The sequence below is a fragment of the Gallus gallus genome, chromosome 3 (assembly GCF_016699485.2).
Source record: "Gallus gallus isolate bGalGal1 chromosome 3, bGalGal1.mat.broiler.GRCg7b, whole genome shotgun sequence".
NCBI lineage: Eukaryota > Metazoa > Chordata > Aves > Galliformes > Phasianidae > Gallus > Gallus gallus.
Genome location: NC_052534.1, coordinates 28,529,190 through 28,555,172, shown reverse-complemented (window position 1 = coordinate 28,555,172; position 25,983 = coordinate 28,529,190). Strand labels below are relative to the sequence as shown.

Below are 25,983 nucleotides of genomic sequence, written 5' to 3'. Positions count from 1 at the left end.
TCATGGAAGCCAACTTGCACTTTATTTTTAACATGAGCCCACTGATTATTTTTAAAGTTAGTGTAGTATTTGGTAAAGATGCTAAAATAGCAGGCAAAATATGGCGATATTAATCGAATTTCCCATGCCCTGTCATGCCAGTGCCCTCTGGAGTTCTGTGAAAGCACACCGGGAAGGAGCAGCTCAGGCAGCTTCTGTCTGTCCGCTTCTCGGCTGCTGGGGAGACAGCTGACCAGTGTGAGTAGTGGCAGCTGCAGTGCTCAGTTTGGTGATGTGGGAGCTTGTCCATTAGGAGCTGGACCAAGACCCAGTAAACTTCCCCTTCCCCCGTTTTTTTTTCTCATTGATTGCCAGCAGCCATCACATCATTACATGCATTTATAATGTCTTTGTAGAGACTCTGCTGTGTGCACATGGTTTAAATCAACGGCTTTCCAAATAGGGGGAGCAAAAGCACCAGTACTCCCTACTGCTCCCTCCAACAATGTGCTTGTAAACCTCAGGGACAAGCAGAAAGAAAAATACAGTTCATGGAAAAGTGCCAGGGGATTCTGAGTCTACAGATCATGCTAAATTTTGGACAAAGAGGTGAGTCTTACCTCATGGTCTAAATGCAGTGGGGAGTAAACTTCTATGCAGTTCTTCTGGAACAAATGTCACCAAACAGAAAATGGTCTGTGTGACATTTTGGCACGTGAGACAGATTCTCAAAGCTGCCTTTATCATATGTGGCCTTTTGGCAAGACTAATCTGCTTTGTGAATGGTGACACTGACATGTAGAAGTGGGAAAGCAGACCATTGGCAGCCTGGTACACAGGTCTTGCACCCTTACTTTAGTTAGGAGTGAAGTTTTCATGATTCTTCCTGGAGTTTCTAAATGGCCACTAGGGCTCTCTTGAGACAGAGTAGCTCTTAGTAAGGTAAATATCTGTAAGATTAAAGCATTGTACAAAATTACGACAGCCATCTCTAGCCTGACTTGCAGCTGGAAGGTCTCATGGAGATCTTACGGATCTCCAAGTCATTTGGAACCTCATGCAAGCGCTAGGGAGCTATTTCCATGCCAATTCAATGCCAGGTGCAAGCATTTATTGCAACATCACAGTGTTCTGGCTTCCAGTTATATTCCTCCAAAGATCAATACCTGTACTGTAGGTCTACCATGCCTAAAATGGCAACACTAGAAGTTGTCTAGATGGACCATCACACAACAAAGTGTTGTACAGCATAATGTTTTAGCACTGGGACAAATCGTGTGCAAGCTTGGTGTATCTTTCCCTTGCTTTCTCTAAGAGATCTGTTGTATCATAGAAAATCTCATTTTCAGAGCATTCAGTCTCTCTTTGATAGCCATCCAGTTTGTGTGTCCTGAGTGATCTCTACTCACAATATTTATAATTATTATTCTGATTGGAATGGAGAACATATCATTTGCTTATAAGTTGCTAGGATAAGAAATAAAGAGTTTTTATCATACTACAGGACAACCTATTTACTGACAGACTCAGTCTGGAAATTTTATAACCTGCTTTCTTGGCAGAGATTTAATAGAAGATGCATTTGTGATATCTTTTCTGATTATTCAGGCATTGCTGTTTAACTAGGTGAAATGTAATGGGGAAGAATTGAGATCTAATAACGTTTGACCTACATTTAGTCTTCTACCATAGCTGACAGTGAAATTTAGTTCAATTGGGAAATTGCTTTGTTTTGTCCGTTTCTCAGTTTCAACATCTGCCTGATGTGGGTGGAGAAAGGGATTATGATGTTGCTTTGAACTTCTGTTTAATAAAGAAATAATCTCCTCCTTGTGATACAGTACATCTTCCTTGCTTATTGTGTTTATGTGCTTCCTTTCTGATTCTTTTGATTTAGTAACTTCACACTTGTAATGATCCTTCCAGTATCTTAAATACTTGCATGAAGCCATTAGAAGTCTATTTCAGTTAGGTAATGGAATTATAAGAAGGAGACAAGGAGATAAAGAATAAGACTATAAATGGTTCAGCATCCTGCTTGGAGCCCAGCATGGTTACACTGGAATCCTGCTGATGGAATGTCCTGACATTATGGTGTTTATTTCCACCACAACCCTGAAATGTAAACAGGACATCGTTGGATGCTAATCCAAGGGACAGGAAATGACTGAGAATCCTGGACTCTTGCGTTATTGGTAGGATATAAGACAATTTTACTGCAGGATTGGCATGCCCACAGTGTATGAGAGCACGTTTCAGAGCAGGTGTGTTCCAGAAGGGTATCTGATGTAGACTTATAGAGAGGGACAAAACACCGTGCTAGCTACAATATACACAGCAACTTGTAGGACATTCAGCATGTTAAGATGCTCTGAGCATCCCATCCTAGCAGGATGGAAGCTGAAGAGAAAGAGCTTGCCTTGCACTTGAAATATATGCAGAATAAATGTCAACTTATTACTGCGGCATTTCTTTTTACTTGTGAGTTAAAATACTGGAATGAATTCAGTTAAGGAACATGGAAGTATCAGAGGGGGACAGGTAGCATCTTCTGCTCCAGACCTGAAGCCCAGAGGACAGGGAGTGGAAGTAGCAGTCATAGAAGTGATCGTTTAAAGCAATTTGATGCACAGGAAAGCCAACTGTAGTTCTCTCAGGCAACCCTAAATAAGTTAATGGCATGAGGATAGAATTGAATTTCCATTTACAACTCCCTCTCCCCTGAGATGGAAAGGGGCATGTCCAGCTTGTGTAAGATGGTGTCTGTTTGGGGAAGAGACAGATGAGCCATGATAAAGCTAACAGCAAACAGTGTGAGGCACTCAAGGCTCACATTTCTGGAAAGAGTTGCACTCCACTTTTATCCTGTCAGAAGGCCTTACCTCCAAGCAGCAGCAGCTGCTAATCCTCCTCTGTAGCCCCCCTTGTAGTAGCAAAGACAGAACTGTGTTGTAATGAATATAAAGGGAGGCCTTTATGGAGATTGCTAAATGCATACAGACCCTGTAATTCACACTGGCTGTAGCTTCCAGACTGGCTGACTGCTGCCTGATGTTGCCACACAAAATCTCTCTAAGTCTTGGTCTGGCGTCTGTAGCAAGGAAAAGACTGTCAATTCTGCTGGCTGAAGAGAAAATGAATTGAATTTTCTCTGCTCTGAATGCTGTGCACAGTTTTTTTGTAGTAACTTGGGTGCATGCCTCTGGATATTACTGCGCAGCAAGGCTTTACTTTAGTGTAGGCATCCTCTGATTGCTTTTGAGAGCATCTTGCTGGCAAAATTGCTAGTGTTGATAGATGCCTTTTGAACCGAGTGCTCTGAATTGTGACTTTCCTATGCAGTTTACACTAGGTTTCTATCTGAATCTGAAATTGGAATTTTATTACTTGGAGCTGTTTCTAAAGGTGCAACTGACACCAGCTTCTTATTACTGACGAAGTCCTGAGGGCAGAGTTACATTCCTTGTGCTGCTGTAGGTGTTAATGATTTCATCAACTCAAGAAGCACAGAGCCCTGAACTCTGCTCTTGGCAGCTAGTAAAGAAGGGAAACTGACTTTCAAATATTTTGTTTTTAAAGTTGTTTTTCTTTATGGTGTTTACATTAGCAAGCTGGAATTTGTGGGACAGGCTTAAAATTGGAACTAAAAGAATTTGTTGGTGACTTAGTCCTTAGAAATCAAACTGATAGTAAAGCCTTAGTAGGCTGTTGAAACTGGTCTTTCCAAGCATCTCTGAAGTTGCAGAAGAACAAGAATGTGGGCCTGTTGTAGGACGAAGTCTTTCATTTGCTTGGTATGCTTTCTATGCCTCAAAATAATCAGGAAGGATACTATTATGCAGATCCCAAGATTTTTTTGATATTATTTTCAGTTGCATGCTGATGCAACTGTGCTATAATTTTGGAGAGATTCCAGGATGTGGGATTTTTGTTGTTTTTTAAAATAGCTTCTGCTTTGTGTCATGCAAGAAGGTGGCATTGTGAAATAGGATGAGGATTTAAAATCAGAATTGATTGGTATTACTCTGGTATCTGCTGCTTGCTTGTTGTAGGAGCTTAAGCAGACCATTATTCTCTTCATACCTGCATTGAGATATACTTGTGTTTTGCCAGGAAGCCATGGTACATAACTACTTCTGCTTTAACCTTGAATAACATTTTTGATTCAAGAGCTCTAGCCATTTTCAAATGACTGCTGTATGTGTGACAGAGAGATTGCTGCAGAAGTGTTAAGTGGAAGGTTACAGAATATAACATTGATTAATCCCCTCTATTGAGGGATGAGACTGGAAAGCTTATCCGTTAATTGTTTAAAGAGGTGCTTAAAAGGTGATCTGCCAATCACCATTTATAATTAGCTATGCAGAGAATATTTGGTGATAGCATACTTCAGTGTAGGAAAATCAAGTCAAGAACCAAGCTCAGGGTATTGAAACTTGGCAGATGAAACACACGTTCCTTAAGTGAGATACAGTTTATTGAAGGTTGTGGTAGATTTTCTATTGCTGGAAATCTTCAAATCAAATGAGATGTCTATTTAGAATTTATTGTCTAATTCAGACAGGAATTAGTTTATAGCAATCCTACAGCATGAGTTATGCATGAGGTTAGACTAGCTGATTGATGCAACCCTTTCAGCTCTGTTATTCATAAGACTGCCTTAACATTTGTGAATCTAAGTCTCACTGAAGCCAGTAGAAGCTAAATAAACCTGGGGTCACAGTTTTTATGCTGCCTTCTTTCACATCCTTCATGCGGCCAGCTTATATTTACTTGTTACTAGCTAACATGTGAAAAAATCCTCCTGCATTGCTTTTATATTTTTATCACTGCATGAGGCTGCAATCCATGCCTCAGACACTTGCCCAACAGGTCAGGTGGTGATCTTCCGTTAATTTTCTCCTGCACGTTGAAGCACAAGGCAGCTAGCTCAGCAGATCTCTACTGCTTGCTCAGTGTGGATCAGGTAGCTCAGAGGTAAAGTAGAACTCTGTATTCTTGACCAAACCAGCAGCTAAATGACTGTTGCTGAAGGATCACAGCTGGTAATAGCCTACAGGTTTTGAAATGGCCATGTAAGTCGGAGAGGATAATTACTTGGCTCTTCGAGTGACTATTCGGAGAAGATAGACTAGATCATGACGTGTATTCATCTCATTTACTGACATTGGTGGTTAGACTTTCAAAAGAGCTCAGTATGTCTCATACATTTTTCCATTGAGATTTTCTCATGAAAAGGTCTCAAAATTGGCAAATTTTGAAGAAAACACAGAGTTTCCCAAGTGTGTCCACATTCTTATAAAAACTGGATATTTCAAAATTTGGGATAGATCACACTGGAAACGTGTTTGTTTGTAACTGTTTCCTTCTTCCTTTTTTTTTTTTTCCCATGCTGCCAAATGCAAAATGAACGCTACTAAGTTTTTCTAAATTATTTATTTTTATTCCTTTTGGGTTTGGTAATAGCAGAAGAGATATTGGTGAAATGTTATTTGGTTTTTTTTCAATTATAAAAAAACAAATTCAAGACATCTATAGAGTTCAGAGCTCTAAGATAACTTCCTTTTTTTTTCCAAATATGTTTTAATTTTTTTCAAGGCTGTTCTTTTTCCATTTAAAAATCCTTCTTTCTTTTTTTGAAATATGTCTCCTTTTTTTTTGTGCTGAAATGGAAGCTGGACAGCTTTATGAAAAGTTGATGGCAAGAGCTAAACTCTCCTTAAAGTTAATTCTAATTATTGGAATTCAAGTGTGTCTTTTCAAGCACAACAAGTGGTGTTTACTCATCATATATATAATCCTGCTCTTGTAAGTGGCAGGGTTGAAGAAGGATAGGCTGAAGAGCAGTCTGATAAGATCAGTGCATTTAGAGAGAGGATTTCCTGCATTTCCTTTAAACAGCAAAAAGTTTCTTTTATAGCATACAGTTGACCAGAAAAAAGAATCATCTGACTGAGATGTTCTCTTCAATTAATCCTCATTTTGAATGAATGCCCTTAAGGGCCGTGTATAACTTGGAGAGACCGGGCTGGCTTTTGCATCTTTGCAGTCATGGTTTCAGGTAAACATTTAGAATTATGTTGTGCCAAATCCCTCTTACTATTCATGCAGTATTTCCATGAGGCTACGATAGCCTGCCCATGGCTGCCTAAACTTATCTTCTCCTTGTGATTAGCCTGTCCCTAAAAGATGTTGGGCAATTTTTCTGGAAAACATCTTATGCATAATTTCTCCAGGATATTGTTTAGCAGGCAAATATCCAGAAAAGACCAAGCAGTGGCATACTAAAGGATTGCCTGAAAAGAGAGAACACCCAGGTTTTAGTCCTCAGGGGCCTACCCTGTTTTTCCGGCACAGGGATGCGCACAGCCCACATTCAGGATAAGATCAAATGTAAGGGGTGCTTTCTTTTTCTTTTCCTTGTTTTTTTTTTTTTTTTTTTTTTTAATCTTCAGAGATAAAAATCAAACTGTTTTTAGGGGAGGCACTTCTGATTTTGAAGCTTATGAAGACATCACCCAAAGGCATTCTCTGAAGCATATCTGGAAGATAACATGTAGTAAAGGAGGGTGGCAAGTCAGGACCAATTATGTGTTCACTTGGCACATGATGTTTAGGCAAATAATTGACTGTTTGATTCCCTTGGAGAATGGCTTTACCCGCAGCAATGGTGCATTGGTGTAGGAGGTAATACCCCTTCCTTGAGACATGTTTGAGTGAAGGAATTGCGTGTTCAAGCATGCTTTGGGAAAGCCACAGATAAGATAATGTTGAACCTAGAAAGAGTTGGAGACTGTGAGGGCATGAAGATGAGCTTCTTCTACTGGAAAGCTGTCATGCTCAGCATCGTGGTCTCTCTAGTCAGGTTTCTGTAGAGACCGCCTCTAGTACCTAAACTGTCACATGCTTGGTGAGCTACATGCTGCTTAGCAGGAAATCATTCACATTCCTTATCTTCCACACAACAGGCTCAGGAAAAATTGTGCCAGAAAGTTTGCTTCCAGGCCTCAAGGAACTGGGCTTGACCTCTGCGATTGGATTTTCTGAGTTTTATGTATTAAAAACCAAATTCAGACACTTTGTAAGCATTTGCCTTGAAAAGCTCCAGAAGGACAAATATTAGATGGTAGTGGTTAGAAGTCCTGCTGTAGCTCAAATTCCATCCTTTTCCCACAGAAATCAGTGGTCAAACACGTCCTGACTTCAGTACAAGCAGCTGAGGGGTGCAAAGGGAACAGTTCTGCAAAGCCCTAAGCTTCCGGAGAATTAAAATCCAAACCCAAGTATTCAGTTTGGATCATACACAGGAAGAAAAACTTATTCCCAAGCACTGAACAATGAGACTGCAGACTAGCATGCCTAGGGATTGTATTGGAGCATGCGAGTGCCTTAAACAGTCCCATCTTACCTCATACAAGAACCAGCAGATATACAAGTCCATTGTATTTGTCATCTTCTCTGTCTATATTAATGCAGGGATGTTATCTATGCTGTGGGTGGTACTAGAACTGAAAACAGTTGAACTTTTCTTTAAGGTTGCTTCTATTGGTATGGAGTCCTCTGGGAAATCAGTTTTAATGTTAATGACAGTCTTGTAATAAGGCTTTGAGAAGTAACAATCTGTGAAGACTCACCTTCTACAGATATGAGGAGTCTTCTTCTGACTAACTGACCTTCTGTCTTTGAATATTTGTGGTCAGTAAGCTTAAAATAAGATTGATTTCTGGGGACATGTACTGGAGTTCTTCATATCTCTTCAATACATGGATCTTTGTTCTGCAGCTTCTTCTCTGTCATTAGTAGATGTTGGCTCAAGAGAAAATTTCTGTAGTATTCTCATATTATGCAACCAATCTAGATTTGTATCCAGATGTAAGTCTCATAAACGTTTATGTCGAGCAGGAGCTTTGCTGCTAGGGAGGATTTTGAGAAACTTGAGCTTTTGCATAAGAAAGATTTACATTTCTCAGTGATGCTTGTTGAAAGGGCAGGAAGAAGGGAGCACGAAGTAAGGTGCAGGGAAGTCCATTTGAGCACACAGAAGTACATTTTTATTTTCTTATTTTTAACTGGGAAGGTGGTTGAACACTGGCACAGGGTTATGCAGAATGCTTTTAGTTTCCCTCCTTGGAAATGTTCTAAACTCACCTGGACATGATCACAGGCAAACTGCTGTAAACAACCCTGGCTGAGCAGGGGTCTTGAAGTACACAGCCTTGAGAAGGCCCTTCCTGCGTCTTCTATTCTGGGCTTCTGATATCCATTTAGCAGCATTTTAAGAACTGGCTAGCTGCTGAGCCCAGCCTCACCTCAAAGGCAGCAGCTTATCACACTCAGCTTGTGAGCCACGTCTTAACACTCTCCCTTTCCTGAGCTCCACAAGGTGCATAGAGTGGATCTTGAATATTTTTGTCATGTTGCTTCTGGGTCCAAGAAATTGGATCATACTTGGAAAAGATCTTTGGTGGGGCATCTTGCCTCTAAATGCCCTCTAATCCCCTTTTCAAAACAAAACTACACTTTTTCTTACAGTAGTAGTCACATTTTTTGTCTCTTTTTCTCTAGTTGCTCAGAACTCATTTATCAGCTTCTGAATGAAAGATGTGTCATAGCTTGCCTCATCTCTAACTCTTCCAAGAATTATTTATTCTGTCTCTTAACATTTTTCAGCTGTCTTGTTAATGTAGGGATTTGCTTGGGTGTTTTTATTTTGTTTTGTTTTGTTTTTTACTTTTACACAGTAGTGTTTGTAAAGAAAATAAATTCTCTTTCGAAGTGTATGAAGTGTACTTTCTCTGGGAAAGTAGTATTGATGAAAAAAGGGCATAGCACAGTACAGGCCAAGCAATACCAGGGGATTTATGAACCCATTGCTCTTTTTTTCTGCTCTGATTTTTTTTTTCTTCCTTTTTTTTTTTCTTCTTTTCTTTCTTCTTTTTTCCTTCCCTGTTGTGAAGCAGGTGGTACAGAGGGTGTAGAAGAGGGCTGAACAATTTAGTGGGATTTGTTTAGGGAAAGTTTTAGCACTATGACCTTAGTGAGACTGTGCATCAAAAATGCTGGAGAAGAGCCATAAAATAAAGTGGCATAAAATAAACGCACTGTACATGTTTTTCATACTTACATCTCCAGCTACTTTTGGTGCGTGTATCAAAACATCAAGGGCTTTTGGATTGGTCTAATGGTGGGAATGAGGACAGGGAATTATACGTATCAGGACCATAGGAAAACTTTGTTTTAGGTCCTCTGTCTTTAATTCTTCTTCCTAAATTAATTCCTTGGTCATAAGAAGACAGAAAAAAAGATGCTGCAAAAATCCCATGTTCTCAGTGTTCTAAGAAAACAGGGGAAAAGGGATTCCTTTAGCAGATCCTTTTGAATGGGCTGTAAATCCTTTCTGTAGACAGGACAGAGAACTGGAGGTGCTGTAGAATATTTGCTACAGTGACAGAGTTTGAAAGAGGGTCTGAAATTTGAACTGAGGCAATAGCTTGCACTGAAAACTAGGATATAAACTAGGATATATGAACTAAATAGTGAAAGAAAAGTAAAATTTAGTGTCAATAGCTGAGCTTAAAATATATGTTGTACTAGCCAAATCTTTTTTTTTTTTTTTTTTGAATGTGCTTACTCAGAAGTTACTTGTGGAAGTTTAACTGACAAGAACAAGAGACTCTTACTATGGATTAACTGTCTGACAGTGGTTGTTGAGCAGCTCCTTAGTTCCACTGTGTTGGCATTAGCTTACTTCCATAGGGTTGTCTGACATGCAGTGGACAGGTGAGAGTAATTTTGTTTGGTGAGTTCGGTAGCTAGTGAAGGGAAACTGCAAACAGGTGTAAGAAGAGAACACAAAATATTTGTTTAAAACTAGCTAAGATGCATGCATAACACTTTGGTGTATCCCAACTCAAGCTCTTCGGTCAATGGGGAAAATGCCTGCATCTCATGTCACTTTCCCCATTATGTCTCGTGTTAGCATTCTCTCGAGTGCGAGTGCTGCTTATCTGTGCAGCTGCACTGTGACTGAAAACCTCTTGAAGTGGGGGGAACAGTGAGCAAACTGGACCTAGGTCTTTGCTGATGGTGGGGATAGGAGTACAGGATGAAGAGGGCTTAGGTTTGTTGCAGTGCAGTCCATGATACACAACTCTGCACTCTGGCTGTGTACATCCAGATAGTAGCTGCTGAAGACAGAGGAAGTCCCTCAAGGTCCAGAGGGAAAGGAATGCTTTGATTTTCTGTGCAGTGTGAGAGCATCTTCTGCTTATGGTGTCAGAAGCATTGATGATTCTGCCCTATCTTTCTGATTTGAGGTAACTTAGTTTTTATAAGCAGCGTGAGAGGTATTCTTGGGAAAAGATGGTTTAAGGGGGAGGGTGGAAGGGTAGCTGAAGCATAAAACTAATACTGACATATGGCATATGTTGCTTTTTTGAGTTTGTGGTCAGACTTTCATGGAGTTAGGATTAAGGCTGGAAACGAAATCTCTTTTTGAATACATTCAGCCTGGCAAGAGGTCTGTGCAACACTAGCCACACACATGAACACTCTTGCTTCAGTGTGCAGTACTACCTCAAGTTTAGATTTAGGTTTCTGCTTCACTGTGTTGCTCACTTGTTGAAGTGGGGTGAGGGGAACACCTTTACAGCCTGTTATAGTCTGCTTTTTTTAAAATCTCAACTGTTAAAAGAAGGAAGTTTCTCTACTAACTCTGCTAGCACTGTTAGATTTCATTTTTAGTGACTGAAATTGCATGGATGAATGCAGTTAAAAAAGAGGCATTAGTACCAATCCTTACTTGTAGTTTGTGTATGGCTTGGAATACATTCCCCAGGAGTCAGGAAGTGATTATTTGGATGCTCTACTATGATTTTGCTAATGTCAGCTCAAAAGGCCGTTTCAGAACATGGGAAAAAAAATATTTTTAGGACTTAAAAAAAAAAATCTCAGATGCCTACCTGCCATGATTTCACTGAGGAAATTCACCAGAAATGAACTGAGATGAACTGAGTTCTGTTTGGAAGAGCTAGTGTCTTGTTCTATAAGGTTATGCATTTTCATCAGCATTAATGGGAGTCTGTTGCAGATTTGTAGAGGAAACTATATGGAGAATGTATGCTCTTTACTCACTGGAGGAATTAAAGTTTCTTGCAGTCTCTATAACCTAATTTCAATAATTTGTATATCCTGATATTACTGCCTTGATAAGGCAAGCGAAATATTGATTATCCCTTCCGATACTTTTCTGAAGAGAAGTATGAAATGCTCCTTCTCTCATTCCTTTTCTCACTCCTCTGAGTTTACCTCCAGAAATATTTTCTCGGATTCCTTAACCAAGGCCTTAAGTCATTCATTTTATGGAGTATAAGACACTTAATACCCAATTACATGGAGATCTTTTCTGGTGTCACCTCAGCCTAGATACTTGAAGAACTGAATACAAAGGCATGAATTCATTTTTTTGACTGAACCATTGTCTGGTTGACTCACTGAAGTTATCTTCACACCAACGTCCTTCCACAGCACACAAATAGCTATCATATTCTCACAAAGCATGGGAGCCGTCTAACCAGAAAAAAAAAAAAAAAAAAAAAGGGGGGGGCATTTAATCTTGTCCTTTGCATCATTTCCCACAATAAGTGGATTCTCTTTGCTATTTAGTAACTCAGTCTCAAACTTTGGTCCTTAGAGGTACTCCTTCTAGCTTTCAGAAATACTTTCTTTGGTTCAGAGTGGTCAGCTGAAGGTTGCAAAGAGATCTAATTTCCAAGATTTTGTCAATGTTGGTTTCTCTTTATTAAATGAAAGTGACAAAATGCTTCTAAAGCTGGGCCCAGTCCCAGTACTAGAGCTTAATTTTTCTTTTCTTTCTTTCTTTTTTTTTTTTTCCACTCAGGCAATGTTATATTTCATCTTCTTTGAACAGAGGTCTCTGAACTGCTCTGAAAATCACCTCACTGGAGGGCGCTTCCATTATGAGAAGCTTTCTGAACGCATGTGACCTAGTGGTCATCATGCACGTATTTGATGATTGAGATCTGTTGCCCATGCAATTCAAATAGAGTGGAGAAACTCTTACTGTAGTAACATTTCATTCCATACTGGAAATGTATCTTGACATATTGATATGGGTATGAAATGTGCCTTGGAGATTAAGAAGAGTTCGTGCTGCTATTACTAGGCCCCACTGGAGATGAATTGTTTCCTTATCGTGCATGACCTCTTAAAAATGTAGAAAATTTTTGTGTGTGTTTGAAATCTCAGCATGAACAGGATATTTTAAGACCTCATGGACACTCTACTGTCTAAAGAACATTTTTTTCTTGGAAAAAAAAAGGATGTTCCTAAGAACTACTACCCATACTGACTCCTCTCTCTAGACTTGTATTGCTTAGTTTGACTTGTTTAATTCTAGGGTTATCCCAGTGGGGCTTTTTGTGATTAATAGCTGATAACAGTGTAAACCCAGTACTAAGAACATTTCCTGGGCAGTAGCCATGCTTCTTACAGGCTCCATTTGACTGATGATAGGGTATGGACAGAACAAGCACTAGGGAAGAGGTCACCCTGAAGAGTGTTTCAGTAGTATGGGCTCAATGTTTGCATTATACATCTGCTAGTTTAACTTCTTTTTATAGATTTGGAGGTCAAGCTGCTTCTTTGTACGACTTCTTTTGTTTTAATCATTGCCTAGCACCACTATAGTGCATTGGACCCTTTGCTTGTAACATGCTATAATTTTTATTTTTTTTTTTAAAGCATAAAACGTAAGGATTCAGTAGCATTACTGTTCTTGTCATAAAAAATCTACTGGTTCAACATGCAGCAGTTAAAATTTAGTGACAGACTGGCAGCGTGCATTCAAATTATTCAGTTGCATAGAAGGTATTTCTGCTTGGATTTGCTATCCAGTCTACATATGTAGTTGGCCTTGCTTTTTTTTTCCTGACATTTTGCAGTCCTATTGATTATGCTGTGAGGTAGGCATGAAGTGCCATGTGATTAAGAGTCCTTCCTTGTTCAGAGTGTTTCTGTGTGAGTTTGAGGTAGGAGAATAGAATCAAATGCTGATGCTACTATATGTTATTGGAAAGGTTTTGTTACTGGTTGCTATTTCTTCTCTACAACAAGTAAAAGTTGGAGAAACAGCAATTTAATTTGTTCTTGCAGTGGAAGATATTTTTGCATAATATGCATTTATCTTACACGTGTCCCTGCATGGCAAGGGAAGCCAAAGCCAAAATCTGAAAAGTTGTAAGAGGCAGTTCTCTGTCTTTATTTGTATGTTTACTGTCCATAAGATAAGATGTAAAATGCAAGAAAAATGACTGGTTTAAGTAAGTTTTAAATATGTCTCCAAAGAATCAGACAAAACAAAATACATTAGGTAATGATTTGGATAAAATTCTGTACAATCTATCAAATAAATCAGTGCTGTACAGAACTAGAGATAACAAGTAGTGATATTGGAACGTGTTCTGCGAAGTCGTGCACTGCTGGATATAGTAATGTTTGCTGACCTAAGGGGATGAAGAAGATGTTCCTTTGCTAATAGAGGGTAGAATTCTGTCCTGTTTGTATACAGTGAGCCTTCCTTTCAAATCATGTCAGAGGATGTAGTACTCAGATCAAGAGGCTGTTTGGAAGCAGGTTGTTTCTTTTTGTTCACTTTTTTTCCTAGCTAGGGAGCCAAGGGAATTTTATAATGCAGTCTGTTTTTTTATGGACTGTAATTGAATGTTTGTCAGTGAGATGCAGGGAGTTTTGGCACAGAAGTTGAAAGATACTGCCTTGTCTTTGGGTAGTCTATTGTCTTGCTATAGCTACTTAGAGGTCCAGAGATGAATACCCAAACATCTGCTGTATGGAGCTTCTCTGTAGCCATAAAGCAAATTATTCCCCCATGAGGAAGAACGGGGTGTTGATCAGTTAGAGTTCTAGGAGGTCTTCCCTAGTCCTACTTTAGTACTTAAAATCTTTCTAATCATGAACAGTAAAAGAATGGAGTTGGTAGTCACTGGCATGGTGTGCACTGTCCCTCATGTACCATATGTTCCAGACCACATGGTCTGAGGATGTGCATCACTATAGAGAAGATCAGCACATGTGGGTATTTTAGAGTAGTTTCACCCACTCTGCTCTACCTCTCCTTTTACTGTGCTCTTTGCAACTCGCTAATTAGCCAAAACCACCCACTGATTATACAAGTAAGGTGGCTGGCTTTAGGTAACAGTTTCCTTTCAGACCCTCAAAATCACTACCTATGTAATTCCGAGATCTAGCTCTATGGAATTTGATCTAAATGTAGATATGAACTTTTTCACCCTAAGATCATAAAACACCAGCCCTGAAATCTAAAGCAGCAGGTCACAGCTCTGAAACCAGCTTTCATTGTTAGTGTACACTCTCTTTTTATAAATATTACAGCAGCCAGAAAATATATTTTATCTGGATACCACTTAAAAATACACACAGAAAACATCTCCAAATCCTTAAGCAGAGTTCTTTCCAAATATCCATTCTTCATGAAGACACGTTAGGTTAAAAGTTCAACAGTTTCACCAAGCTGCTGGATTGAAGTCCAGAACTACTTGCGTAATGTTGAGGTTTCAGGGCATTGAACCCAGATTATCCCTTGTCAGAATGTCGAATAAAAATAAAAATGCTGAAATAAAATACGGTATGTGACCATTTCTTAATTTCATTTTCAAGAGTGAATTTATTCTTGGTGCCAAATTGACAGCCCTGGAATCTGAATAGCTTAAAAAACAGGTATATAAAATCAGTGACGCTTTGACGCTGTTTGTGCCTTGACCTAGAGAAAGCATCTCTAAAATGGAGAGAACATTAAAATCTCAAAACCTGCTCCCTTTGTGATGCATCTACTGACTGTCTCTTTCTTTTAATGAATCACTAAAGGAACTTTTCAACTACCATCACAATCAGCTGCTTTTCAGTATAGGGAACTGAGCCGAGAACCACCATCATTAATTATACGTTTGCAGTGACAAACAGAAATGCACTTTACTTTGGCTGGTGCACTGAGTAGGAAAGCAACAGATCTGGAAGCTGCCTTTTGCAGGTGGCATTGCTAAACAGCAGTTTTAAAGAGATTCTGCACCACCTAGGAAAAACATGTAGAAGTCCATGTGTTGTCTATGTTGGATTTCTCCCTAGTTATACCTGGTTGCTCTTTTCAGCAAGAAAACTTGAGGAAAAATTCACTAGTGCAAATAATGGATTTGCCTGTCAATAGTGAAGAATGCACTTGTGCACCTGCATCTGTGGCTGGCTGCCAGTGGTTATAGTCAAGGCATATTTCCAGTCAAGTCAAGCTTTGATGTTCTGTACTGGCCCTGAACCCAGTGTTAGAATGGAAATCAATTTTTGTACTCTGTGATGACACCGGGCCAGGGATGAAACATTCTTCTGCTAATTGTCTGAAAAGAAAACAACATTTTACATGGAAATGAGCTGAAGTTTGGGAAGATGTAATTGGACCTTTACCATTTGTTTGTTTTTCTTGGAGCATACTGGCATTTCTCTCTCAACAGAGGCACTCTAATATCCTCAGCTGCTTATTTTGTCTGGAAAATTCAGGCACCCAGGATAATGATGACAACAACAGCAACATTTTGACTCCCAAATCCCCTGGCAAAATAGTTACATCATGTCTGGAAATAATTGGGCAATGACAGAATGGAAAAATTACAATGACTGCAACAAGACAGGGACACTCTTACTAATGGGATTTTGTGTGTTCCTTCTTCTGAAGGTAGTGGAACATAATGCTGCAGGGAAGTTCTGAACTGATGATCTCGTGACTTAAATCCCAATCTTCCCAATAGAAATACTGCAGAGATTTCCACTTCTTAAGTCAAATTTTTATGCTAATCTACCCTAGTAGTATTTCTGGTCTTTTGGAATAGAGTGGGACAGTTTATTCTCCAGACCAATCTATCCTTGAAGTGATCAGAAACTTGACCTTGAGGTCAAGTTCTCTGAGATCTGGTCTTATGGATAGAACTGGAAGCCATTAATCATTAGGGCCAGTTTCAGACCAATGACATTAAAGGCATTTGATTTTATAAGATCTGAAAAAGACACAGAAGTTCATCTTGCTGTAGAGGAGATAAGTCTTCTGTCTTGGAACTGAAGGAGCAGTGCTGGTTCTGACCACTAGTGGATATGTCTGCTTGCCTGTTGTCATCACAGTATATTTAACTTTCAGTCTATGAATTTGTTATTTCAAATATTCCTCATCTTGCATTCCATTTTCTAAGGCATTGGTCCCTTGCCTTTTCTTGCAATTGCATCACTGTTGTACCCAGCACTGAAGGAGGGTGAGAGAAGCTGAGGAAAGTGTTTCAGATTGTAGCTCTGTCTTGAAATTTATGGCCTTTTATAGTATATTCTGTGGAAGTTCTGAAAACAAGCTTTTTATCACCTGCACCTTATGTAATACTATAATTCTGCTTGACACTGTACAATAACCGAGAGAGGTTTTTTGCTATTTGAGGTGAATGAAATGGGTACAAGAAGTCATTCCAAGCCTGAAAGTTGTCATGAAAGAAAGTAAGGGTATTGCAATTGAAATGGTGGAAAAAAATGGAAAAAAAAAAAAAAAAACAACAAAGCTGACAGCCAGGAAAATTGGTCTTGTTAGTAGTCCAGACTTTGGTATAAGACAGAAGGAAGTGGAAGTATCTGCAGATGCTCCTGAAACTGTAATACTGCACTGCTAAAAGTTTTGGAAATAATAACAGAGAAGAGACAAGGAAAGGAAGACTGTGGCTCTAGAATGTTGCAGTCAAACCAGAGAGGTTGCTTGTATATGGGGTTATGCAGTCCCATTGGATCCACCACCTGAAAATAGCAGAAGGGTTCACACAGGAAGAGTGAGGCACTCGGGCTTCCCTAAGTATGGAATTGATAAATTAAGATGGGAACCTGTGGTATAATAAGCACTAAATAAAATGTATTTCTGCCTCCAAAGTTACTGTTCAGTCAGGCATTGCTGCCTCTCTTCTTAGCCAGATATCTTGTATGCTTAGACACTGAGATGATGAAGAATATATGCATACTGCATAAACACCTAAGTTGTTAATTTTAGTTGTTTGTTGACAGGTCTGCAGCTTAGAGTGCAGTGGAGTCACATCACCATTCTCAAATGCTACAGATGTATGGATTTACTTGCATCTAAATTAGATGCAAAGTTTTAGTTCGGACTCATGATATCTAAGGGAATAGGTTGGTTTTGACCCTTGAAAATGTCATGTGGAATCAAACATAAAATAAACTAATAAATTTGTGAAAATGACTTCTCATTGGGGAAAAGAAGGAATGGATTTTTCAATCACCTCAATCAGGTATAGGGAATTACTTATCTGTACTTGATTAAACGATGGAAAATGTGTAAAGATATAAAAAAGATATCTAGGTGAATTTATTATATTTGCTAAGTCCTTCATTTCTGTCCTTGTTTTCGGTTTTGAATCTTGATTTGATCGTATTCTTTTAAAACTGTCTTTTTTTGTGAAGGTGGATAAATGGTTTGGGAGGAACATGAAGAACCTGCTGGTATTTGTTGGGGGTTTTTTTGTTTGTTTGTTTGCTTGTTTCATCCTGCCCTGTTCCCAGTAGAACACAGAGGGAGACTCAAACTAATCTTTCAGACAGGAAAGAGAGTTCTTTGTAGCTTTTTTTTTTTCGTGTTAGTCAGATAGAGGTGAAAGGTAAAGTACCATTGGATTTGTGGGCATAAGCAGACTAATATTAGTGATCATTAGTCACACAACACATCCTGAGGACCTTTAAGAACTAAAGAATAAACAGATTTTAGACAGGCACATTACACTAAGTATGTTTACAGACGTAGTTATTTTGTATAGTATGGGATATTTTGAAATTTTCATCTACCTCAATCTTGATGAGATATTGTGGCAGAAAAATGGAGAGAAACAGCCTGGGAGCTTGTGCCAGGAGGCAGCCTGGCAAGTGGGGGAAACTGAGTGGAGTAGAATGCCTGGGTTGGCTTGCAAAGTTCTTATTCCACCTTGACATCTGTACCCTTGTTTTAATGTGTTTTATTAGAGGGAAATCTATGAACTGGCTTCAAAACAGTGAGTGGCAAGCCATACTCTGCCCTCTGAAGGAAACCTTGAGCAAAGGCCAAGCCTCACAAGGATCGTGCTCGTGGCTGCTGCTACACTAAGTGTCTCTTCCTTTCTAGGTTTTTCTTTCCTGTGATTAATTGATGTATTTTGCTTGGGTCTGATGCCTTCCTGTTCAATGAAGTATGCAAGTTGTGCTTCTCTGGAAGGACTATCCTCCTTCTTGAAAGAATGGCTTTAAGTTAGTGGATTTTAAGCAGTTAATTATTTTGTTGCTGTTTTGTGTCCTAGAAGCCAGGGAGCTCCATGTTCCATATGGAAAACCAAATGAAAGGAGCTGAGCTGATATTGCAGATGGAGCAAATGAGTTGCTTGCACACTCTTCCCTCCACTGCTCCTCAGTGCTGCAATTGCCTTATATTGCACATGACATCTGTCACATTACATGTGACAGGCATGACGATTTGCATGGACAATTCCCATGGTAATTGAAACATGCCATGAAGCTCATTAGTTTTGCCGTACATGTACTGGAGAATCAGTATGGTCCAGGGAACTGACTATAGGATTAGGAGAGCAGAACTGTTTAGCTTTGCCCTATGTGTTCATTTTGATGATTTTGAGCATGATGCTTATTTTCTTGGTTTCATCATCCAGTAAGTGAAGATGAGGGTAGCTATTATAATACCACAAAGTTCTGGTGGTTTATTAAATAGTTGAGTAATGTAGAAATTTAATTTGGATTTGGAGTGTTGGTTTTGATTTCTGTTCCAAGTTCAGATTCAGGTTTCTTTCTACTGCATAAAATCATTGAATGATTTGGGTTGGAAGGGACCTGTAAGATCATATAGTTCCAAGCCCCTGCTATAGGCAGGGACACTTCCCACTAGACCAGATTACTCCAAGCTCCACCCAGCCTGGCTTTGAATGCCTTCAGGCAAGGGGCATCCACAACCTCATTGGGCAAGCTGTTCGAGTGTCTCACCACTTTCACAGTAAAGAATTTCTTCCTAATATCTAGTCTAAATCTACGTTCTTTCAGTCTAATGCTATTTCCCCTTGTCCTGTTGCTTCATGCCCGTATAAAAAGTTCCTCTTCAGCGTTCCTGTAGGCCCCTTCAGGTACTGGAAAGACACTGTTAGGTCTCCTGAGAGCCTTCTCTTACCCAGGCTGAAGAGCCCCAACTCTTTCAGCCTGTCCTTGTAGAGGAGGTGCTCCAGCCCTCTTATTATCTTTGTGGCCCTCCTCTGGACCTGCTTCAGCAACTCATGTCCTTCTTGTTCTGGGGGCTCAAGAACTGGATGCAGTACCCAAGCTGGGTTTCACAAGAGCAGAATAGAGTGGCAGAATTCCCTGAGGAATGCCCCTCATCATCAGTCTCCACTTGGACATTGAGCTGTTGACTGCAACTCTATGAGCTCAACCATCCAGCCAATTCCTTACCCAGCAAGTGGCCCATCCATCAAATCCATTTTTCTCCAATTTGGCAATCAGGATGTTGTGTGGGAGTGTCAAACACTTTGCAAGTCCAGGTAGGTGACAGCAGTTGCTCTTAATTTATCCACTGACACCGTAACTCCATTGTAAAAAGCCACCAAGTTTGTCAGGCATGCTCTACCCTTAATGAAGCCATATTGGTTACCACCAATTACCTCATCTTTATTTTCCATGTGACATTGCATCAAATTTATACATTTCACCCTGATATGGAGAGATATACAGATCTACTGGGGAAACACAAGTGATTGGGCTTTTTTGTTGTTTTTTTTTCTTCTTTTTTCTTTTTTCTTTTTTTTTTCTTTCTCCTCTCATCTGTTAGAATAAGACAGTAGGGACAGTGATTCTGTAGCATATATGCAGTCCAGTACTTCCCACCTAGATGAGAGCTTGTCCTGCAATTACTGACTTTTTTAATCTGTTGATCTGAAAGAGACTAATCAGTGGTTTCTAGTAATGCTGCCTTGTGTTGCAAACTGGTTTTGCAGACCTGTGTATGTTTAGTTAACCCACAGAGTTTTCTTTCTTTCTTTCTGTTTTCCCCAAAATGGTGGATATAAGTCATTTTTTTTTTCTATCTTAGTTGTAGTTGTGTCCTTCTCTGTGGAGCAGAATGGAAAAGAAAGTGAGCTAAAAGCTATGATAATCAGCTCTCCTGTACAGGAGAAATATTGGCAGAGCAGTCATTCCTTTTTGAACATTGCCTGCTAAGGATATTTTTGCATGGGAAATGTAATTTTTAAGAGAAAATGAAGAAAGGAATGAGACTGAAAAAACAATTCAGAACTTGCAATTGAAAGAGGATCCTTGCGTGCAGTCAGCAGAGATCCCATCCCATGTGGCTAACCCTTCAGATAAGACTTGAAAAAATTGCATTAGCTTAATTATGTTTGGTCACTGGGCCAAGTGGTTTAGAAATGAAGATGCACACCCTGTCAGAGGAAGAGGACGTTGTTATAATTAGACCTTGGGCAAAGCTCCAGACTGTGACTCCTGACCTGAGTCGAACCACAAATAAGGCTGGGAAGCAGGAGGGGGCTCACTGTGAGGCAAGGATGGGCTGTTGAAATGACAGCAAGTTCTTTGTGTTGTGTAAAAGGCTAAGACAGTGCAACCGAGAAGAGCTCTGGGAGAGAGTTGTTGTGTTTAATAGTGGGATTCCTTCCAGAGAGAGATTTCCCACTGATTCTCACAGGAGGTGTTTAGAAATATATAATTACACATATTTGTGTCATTTTTACAATTGCCTTATTTATAAAAAGTTGAATGCTAATAGATCTTTCTATAGGGAAAGAAAAATACAAAAACTACCATTAGTTTTCCGAGTTTAAAAAATAATTTCTATAATAGCTTGGTTATCATTTACTACTCTGAGAAATTGAAGATGTTTGTTTCTGTTGCTTTTCCCTTCTTATTCATCTTCTTCTTTTTCATTTTTTTTTCTTTTGGATGTAAGTTTTCCTTCCCCAGATTTGATTCTTGAAAAAGAAAAGATGAAAGAAAGAGGGAAAAAAAATTGTTTGGAGGCTATTAGAAAATGTTAATTTTCTTCAAAACTGTGCCCACAAATAAAAATCAAGAAGATGTAGTTAGTTCTTAAATAGCAAGAACAGTAAATAACATAATTATTTCTTAATGTTAAATAGCATAATCAGTTACTTAAGCAAATGTTTTTCAGCATTTTCTGATTGGCAGTGTTAATGTTGAGGAAGACAGTCCTCCCACCGAGAAATTCATATTCAGTAATTCATTTTTTTAAATGACTCATTTCTAAAGGAGCTATGCTAGATTCCTTTCTTGCTGTTCTCAATTCTTTGTATTTCAAATTCTTCTAGATACCTAACCTATATAGAATTGTATTGTTGTATCAGTACAGATGGGCCATGTTACTCCTCTGTATCAGCATGAATTTCACACATGCCTCTTAGAAATGGACCTGGAAAATCCCAGCGTTGGAGTACAGTGGAGAAGATCAAATTCTTCTGAGTTTCATTTTGGAAATCTTTGAAGAACTCAGTCTCTTAAATCTGTTCCTTTGAGAGAAAATGGAGGTTGTATACAATCCTGTGCTAGGACTGAGGACACTTTGCTTTTTCTTAGTCTATCAGAGTCAAAGAGCAAGTTCCAGAGTTATCTGGCGTTTGGCGTCTCCTAGTGAGAATCCAACGATTTAATGGATGTGCTTTTGAAGCTGGTATGAATGATGCTTCTCATTGAGTCCTGGTGAGACGTACTGCCTGTTTCAGTGCTGGCGTGGAGAGCAAAGGAAAGTGCAGGCCAGAGAACAGTGCTTGATACCATGTAATGCAGATTTCAGCTGCATGAGAGTGCATAAAAGGAGGCACAAAATGAGTTAGTTTCAGCCCAGAGTAGGGCATGTATGTCCTGCCAAGTCCATAGGGCCACAAGGATGAAGGTTTGAGTGGTTTGGGATTATTTTTTGTTTGCTTGTCTGTTTGTTTGTTTTCTTTTTTTTCTTAAGTAAGCATGCTCAGATTTCTTCACGTTTTATTTGGAGAACTTCTGGCTGAATGTAGTTATGTTAAGTCCTACTATGTAACTGCTGACCTAAAGGTGCTTTTTCTAGCACAGCCACTTAGTCTCTGCGAGAGCTCAAAGCAGCCTTGTTCTGGCAAGCAAACAGGCCAAAGCATTGTGGGGCAGGTTAGGGCAGCAGCTGCTCTGATGACAAAGCGCAGCTGTGTTGCTGCTGCTACAGCATCCAGCATCCTGTGGTTCGGTTCACCTGCCACCTTCCTCATTTCCCTGCTTAGTGCCCAGGGAGCTGGACTTTGCAAAAACCTTTAATTATTTATTCTCTAAGGATATAGCTTATTCTGCAGATTAAGTGCAAAAGTGAAGTCCTTAAAAAATATAACACAAATAAGCCCCTGAGCTGTCAAACAACAAGTCCCTTAAAAGGGCAAAATATGCAGTTCTCTATGGGCTGCACAGATCCCTCCTTTCAAACTACTGGCAGGAGGCTTCCTGTTTGGATGGGCTGCTCACAAACGGTGTTGTGTGGTGAAATCAGTCACTTTTCAACTCCTCCTTCAAGCCTCCTTTTGCTTCCCTTTACTCTCCTGATACCAAAGCTACTCAAGTCTGGGTCCTGTCAAGATTGGATCTGGCAGCTCAAATGTAATTTTGAAAGCATGCATTAGCACTGTACAGTTTCTCCACTGGATACATAAAGCACCCCAAGCTAGTTACATGTGCTTGAAAACGTGATAAACTGAATGGTCCTACTGCAATAGTCCTGGCCATAAAGGAATAAGTGAATGTTTGGCTGTCTGTCTCCAGAGTGGTGAAGAAAAGCAATTTTGTTGTTGTTGTTGTGTTATTGTTGCAGTTGGCTTTTTTTTTTTTTTTTCTTCATCAAATTATATATCTTTGGAGGATTCTTCTATTTCTTCTGGGTAAATACTCTAGTATATACTTTTATTCCTCTGCTGTAGTAGTGAGCAAAAGGCCAAAACTGGCATTCAGCATTGGCTGCTGATCATTACTAATAAATCTAACTGCTAGAAAGTCACACTTTGAGTTTGTAAAACCTTTTCACAAACTTTAGGAGAAGTTGATCCTATGTTGCCATTTAAGAATGTTAAAGCTTGGCTACCCTGTCTAGTTTGAATGCTTGTTTTGCTCTTTGTATCTCAAATCCTTCTATTCTCATTCTGTTGTTACACTGACGATGGATGACCATTGTAACTGTAGAGAACTGTACCTATGCAATGGAGTCTTGCTTATCTTTTTTTCTCCCTTCTTTTCTTCTGCCTGCAGAACATGATCAGAAGATAGCATCATACATGATGATCATGGCCCCCAGGAAGAGGAATCGTCATGCGCTGGGATTTCTTTGTTGCTTTGGGGGTAGTGACCTCCCTGAAATCAATCTCAAGGACAACAACCCTCTCCAATTCCTTGACTTTACTGTCCCAATACCACCAACAGAGGAGCTCAATGCCAGGTTCTCTGAACTTGTGGTAAGTTTCTGCTGGCAAATTGATATATTTTAGAGGGTGAATGAACTCCTCTGTTGAAAGGAGTAAAAGAACTTAGTAAGAATTGGAGGAAAAAAAATGAGACTAAAAGGTTTTTGCTTGTTTTAGCATGCCTTCACAGTGCTGTATCAATGACGATGGCTATGTAATTTGGGTATGCAGTTGGAGGTGAACCTATGAGTAGCTATAGTAAGTAAAATATAGACAGGTATATTTTCAGAACAATGGTCTGACTACCTAGTATGGGATCCTATTTCAAACAGTGGTCAAAAGCACATCCTAGGAAAGTATATAAGCTGCAGCTGTAGAGAGTGGCCCTTTCCAAAATACTCTGCCACTCTAATAATTTGCGCCTTAAGGATTTCCTTGGCCAAAGTAACTCTCTGTGTACATTTTAAATTGGTATGGATTTCTTTTCTGTTAGTTCTTTCTGTTTTCTCTAGAACCTATAGATTCTTTTTTTCGTTTGCAGTGTTCTGTGACAGGTGTGTGGGAAGGATACAGCAGAACTTGCAGCTGTTTCAGGAGAAATAAGGCTTGCAGTAGAAGGAAGAGTCTATTTGCTTCTAACTCGTAGATAGGGAATTTTCTCTTAGGGAGATGGTTCACAAAATCACAGTCTATATTTAAGTTAGTTTGTATTCTGTGTGAGACTATTTGAATTCCTTTTAGAAGATGCAACTGATTGACTGTGGAGCGTTCTGCTTGGTGACAGATCTCTCTCAAGAGAAAGTGTAATCTGCTCTGCTGTCTGCTTATTTCTGGATGCTGCTTAAGAATTGGTTTTCACATAAAAGGCTTTAATTATTGAATGAAAGTTCACCTCTATCCAGTATCAAGATCCACTGAAACATTAAACCCAACTTTCCTGAAGATGTTAGCAACAGAAGTGCTTTGCTTTAGAATTTGGCTTCCTATAACTTAAACTTGTTCACTTTTGGGTCCTACCAAGAGACTTGTTTGATTTTGCTGCTGGGCTTTTGCTTACTGAGAAGGGTATCAAGCTCTATGAGGAGTTTGAGAGTCTGTGGTGATATTTAGGGTGCTTTCAGGTTTTTGCTTTGTGCCTCGTGAGTATCTCTTTTCTATGTCCCCATGGCAAAATAGCTTGCAGTTGTCCTATGGAAGTCTATTAAACAGCAAGACTTATAATGTTTTTGGTGCAACACTTAATGACAAGTCTACATGACGATCTGCAAAAAAATTTTGGCCCTAGAAGTTTGAGAGTTATTAGTCTATGCTATAACTTATTCAATGTGCTGACAGCCTGTAACTGGCATATATATTTCAAACAAATGAAGCCATTGAAATAAAAATGGATCAAATTCTTATTCCTGTATTTAATGATAGTTCCCTACTCATCGTTACGTGAGAAGTCAGCTGAGTGAGTAAAGTGCTACTTTTCAGAAGATTCATCATATATACTACAGTTTATAAAGCACTCAGATAGGATGATTATACGTGTCCATAGGAGTTCCTGTGTAGGTGGGTAATGTTAGATTAGTACAGGCTTTAGGAGTGGTAGAACCTAGAAAAGAAATTGGTCTGGCAGAATGCAGAATTTGCCCAGCAAGTATGGTTTGCCTACAAGCCCAGATTAATGCACATTCTATGAGACACTAAAATAAAACAGGCTACATTTGTATTGACAGCTGAGATGAGATTTTAATTGGATTAGATAGATTCAGTCTGTAAATGGGCCAGTATAAGTCAGCGACCTGGAAGTGCCTGAGAGGGCTCTGTGCTGTGTACCAGCCTCCCCACTGCTTATCCGTCAGGGTCTAGTCTGGTGCATTTGTACTATATAAAAAACAGATTTAAGTGTAAAGCCTTTTGACCCAAATCCCGAAGTGAAATGATGACACCAACATCATCTGAGATCTGCTGTGAGAAAAGCATTTGCGTTAGCTCCCTGAAGCAGGCCCAGAGGATATATTCTCATCTTGCCATCTGGTCTGTGAAGGGTATAATGAAACATATTGGTCTGTTTGAATGAATTTTTAAAAGCCCTATTTTCCCCCTGTTGCAGTTAAAATCTGGGACATTGTCCTATATAGAGTTAATGACAAGAAGAGCTAAGCCTAGCTGTGTGCTGGGTAAACCTCTCTTGTGATGAGTTTTCCAGTCTAGTAAATACTCAATATGCTTGCATTTGCCTTTTGGAGAAAAATTGACATTTTGTGGGTCTTTTCTTGCTCATGCGATCTTTAGCATTATAAAAGTAAAATGGGAATTGTCCATTTTACAAAAGGAGAAGACTGAGGAGTTGAGAATGTATTGAGATCCTTTAGTTGTGATGGGGTCACAAACTCCTCTAGAACTTGTAAACTTGTGTGGACACCAGGCTGAGGTATGCACACCTATATATGCTGCTCTGTTTGCTGGG

At 39.4% G+C, this 25,983-nt stretch overlaps 1 protein-coding gene across 15 annotated transcripts in view; it reads left to right on the top strand.

The window, feature by feature from the left end:
- The window catches only part of DAAM2 (dishevelled associated activator of morphogenesis 2), a 207,324-nt gene that overhangs the window by 73,286 nt on the left and 108,055 nt on the right, over positions 1-25,983 (top strand). For all 15 annotated transcript variants that reach the window (XM_040697627.2, XM_040697625.2, XM_046938818.1 and 12 more), the window contains one exon: positions 23,377-23,579. In XM_040697627.2, the coding sequence (XP_040553561.1) occupies positions 23,377-23,579 (203 nt within the window). The remainder of the gene's footprint in view (positions 1-23,376; positions 23,580-25,983) is intronic.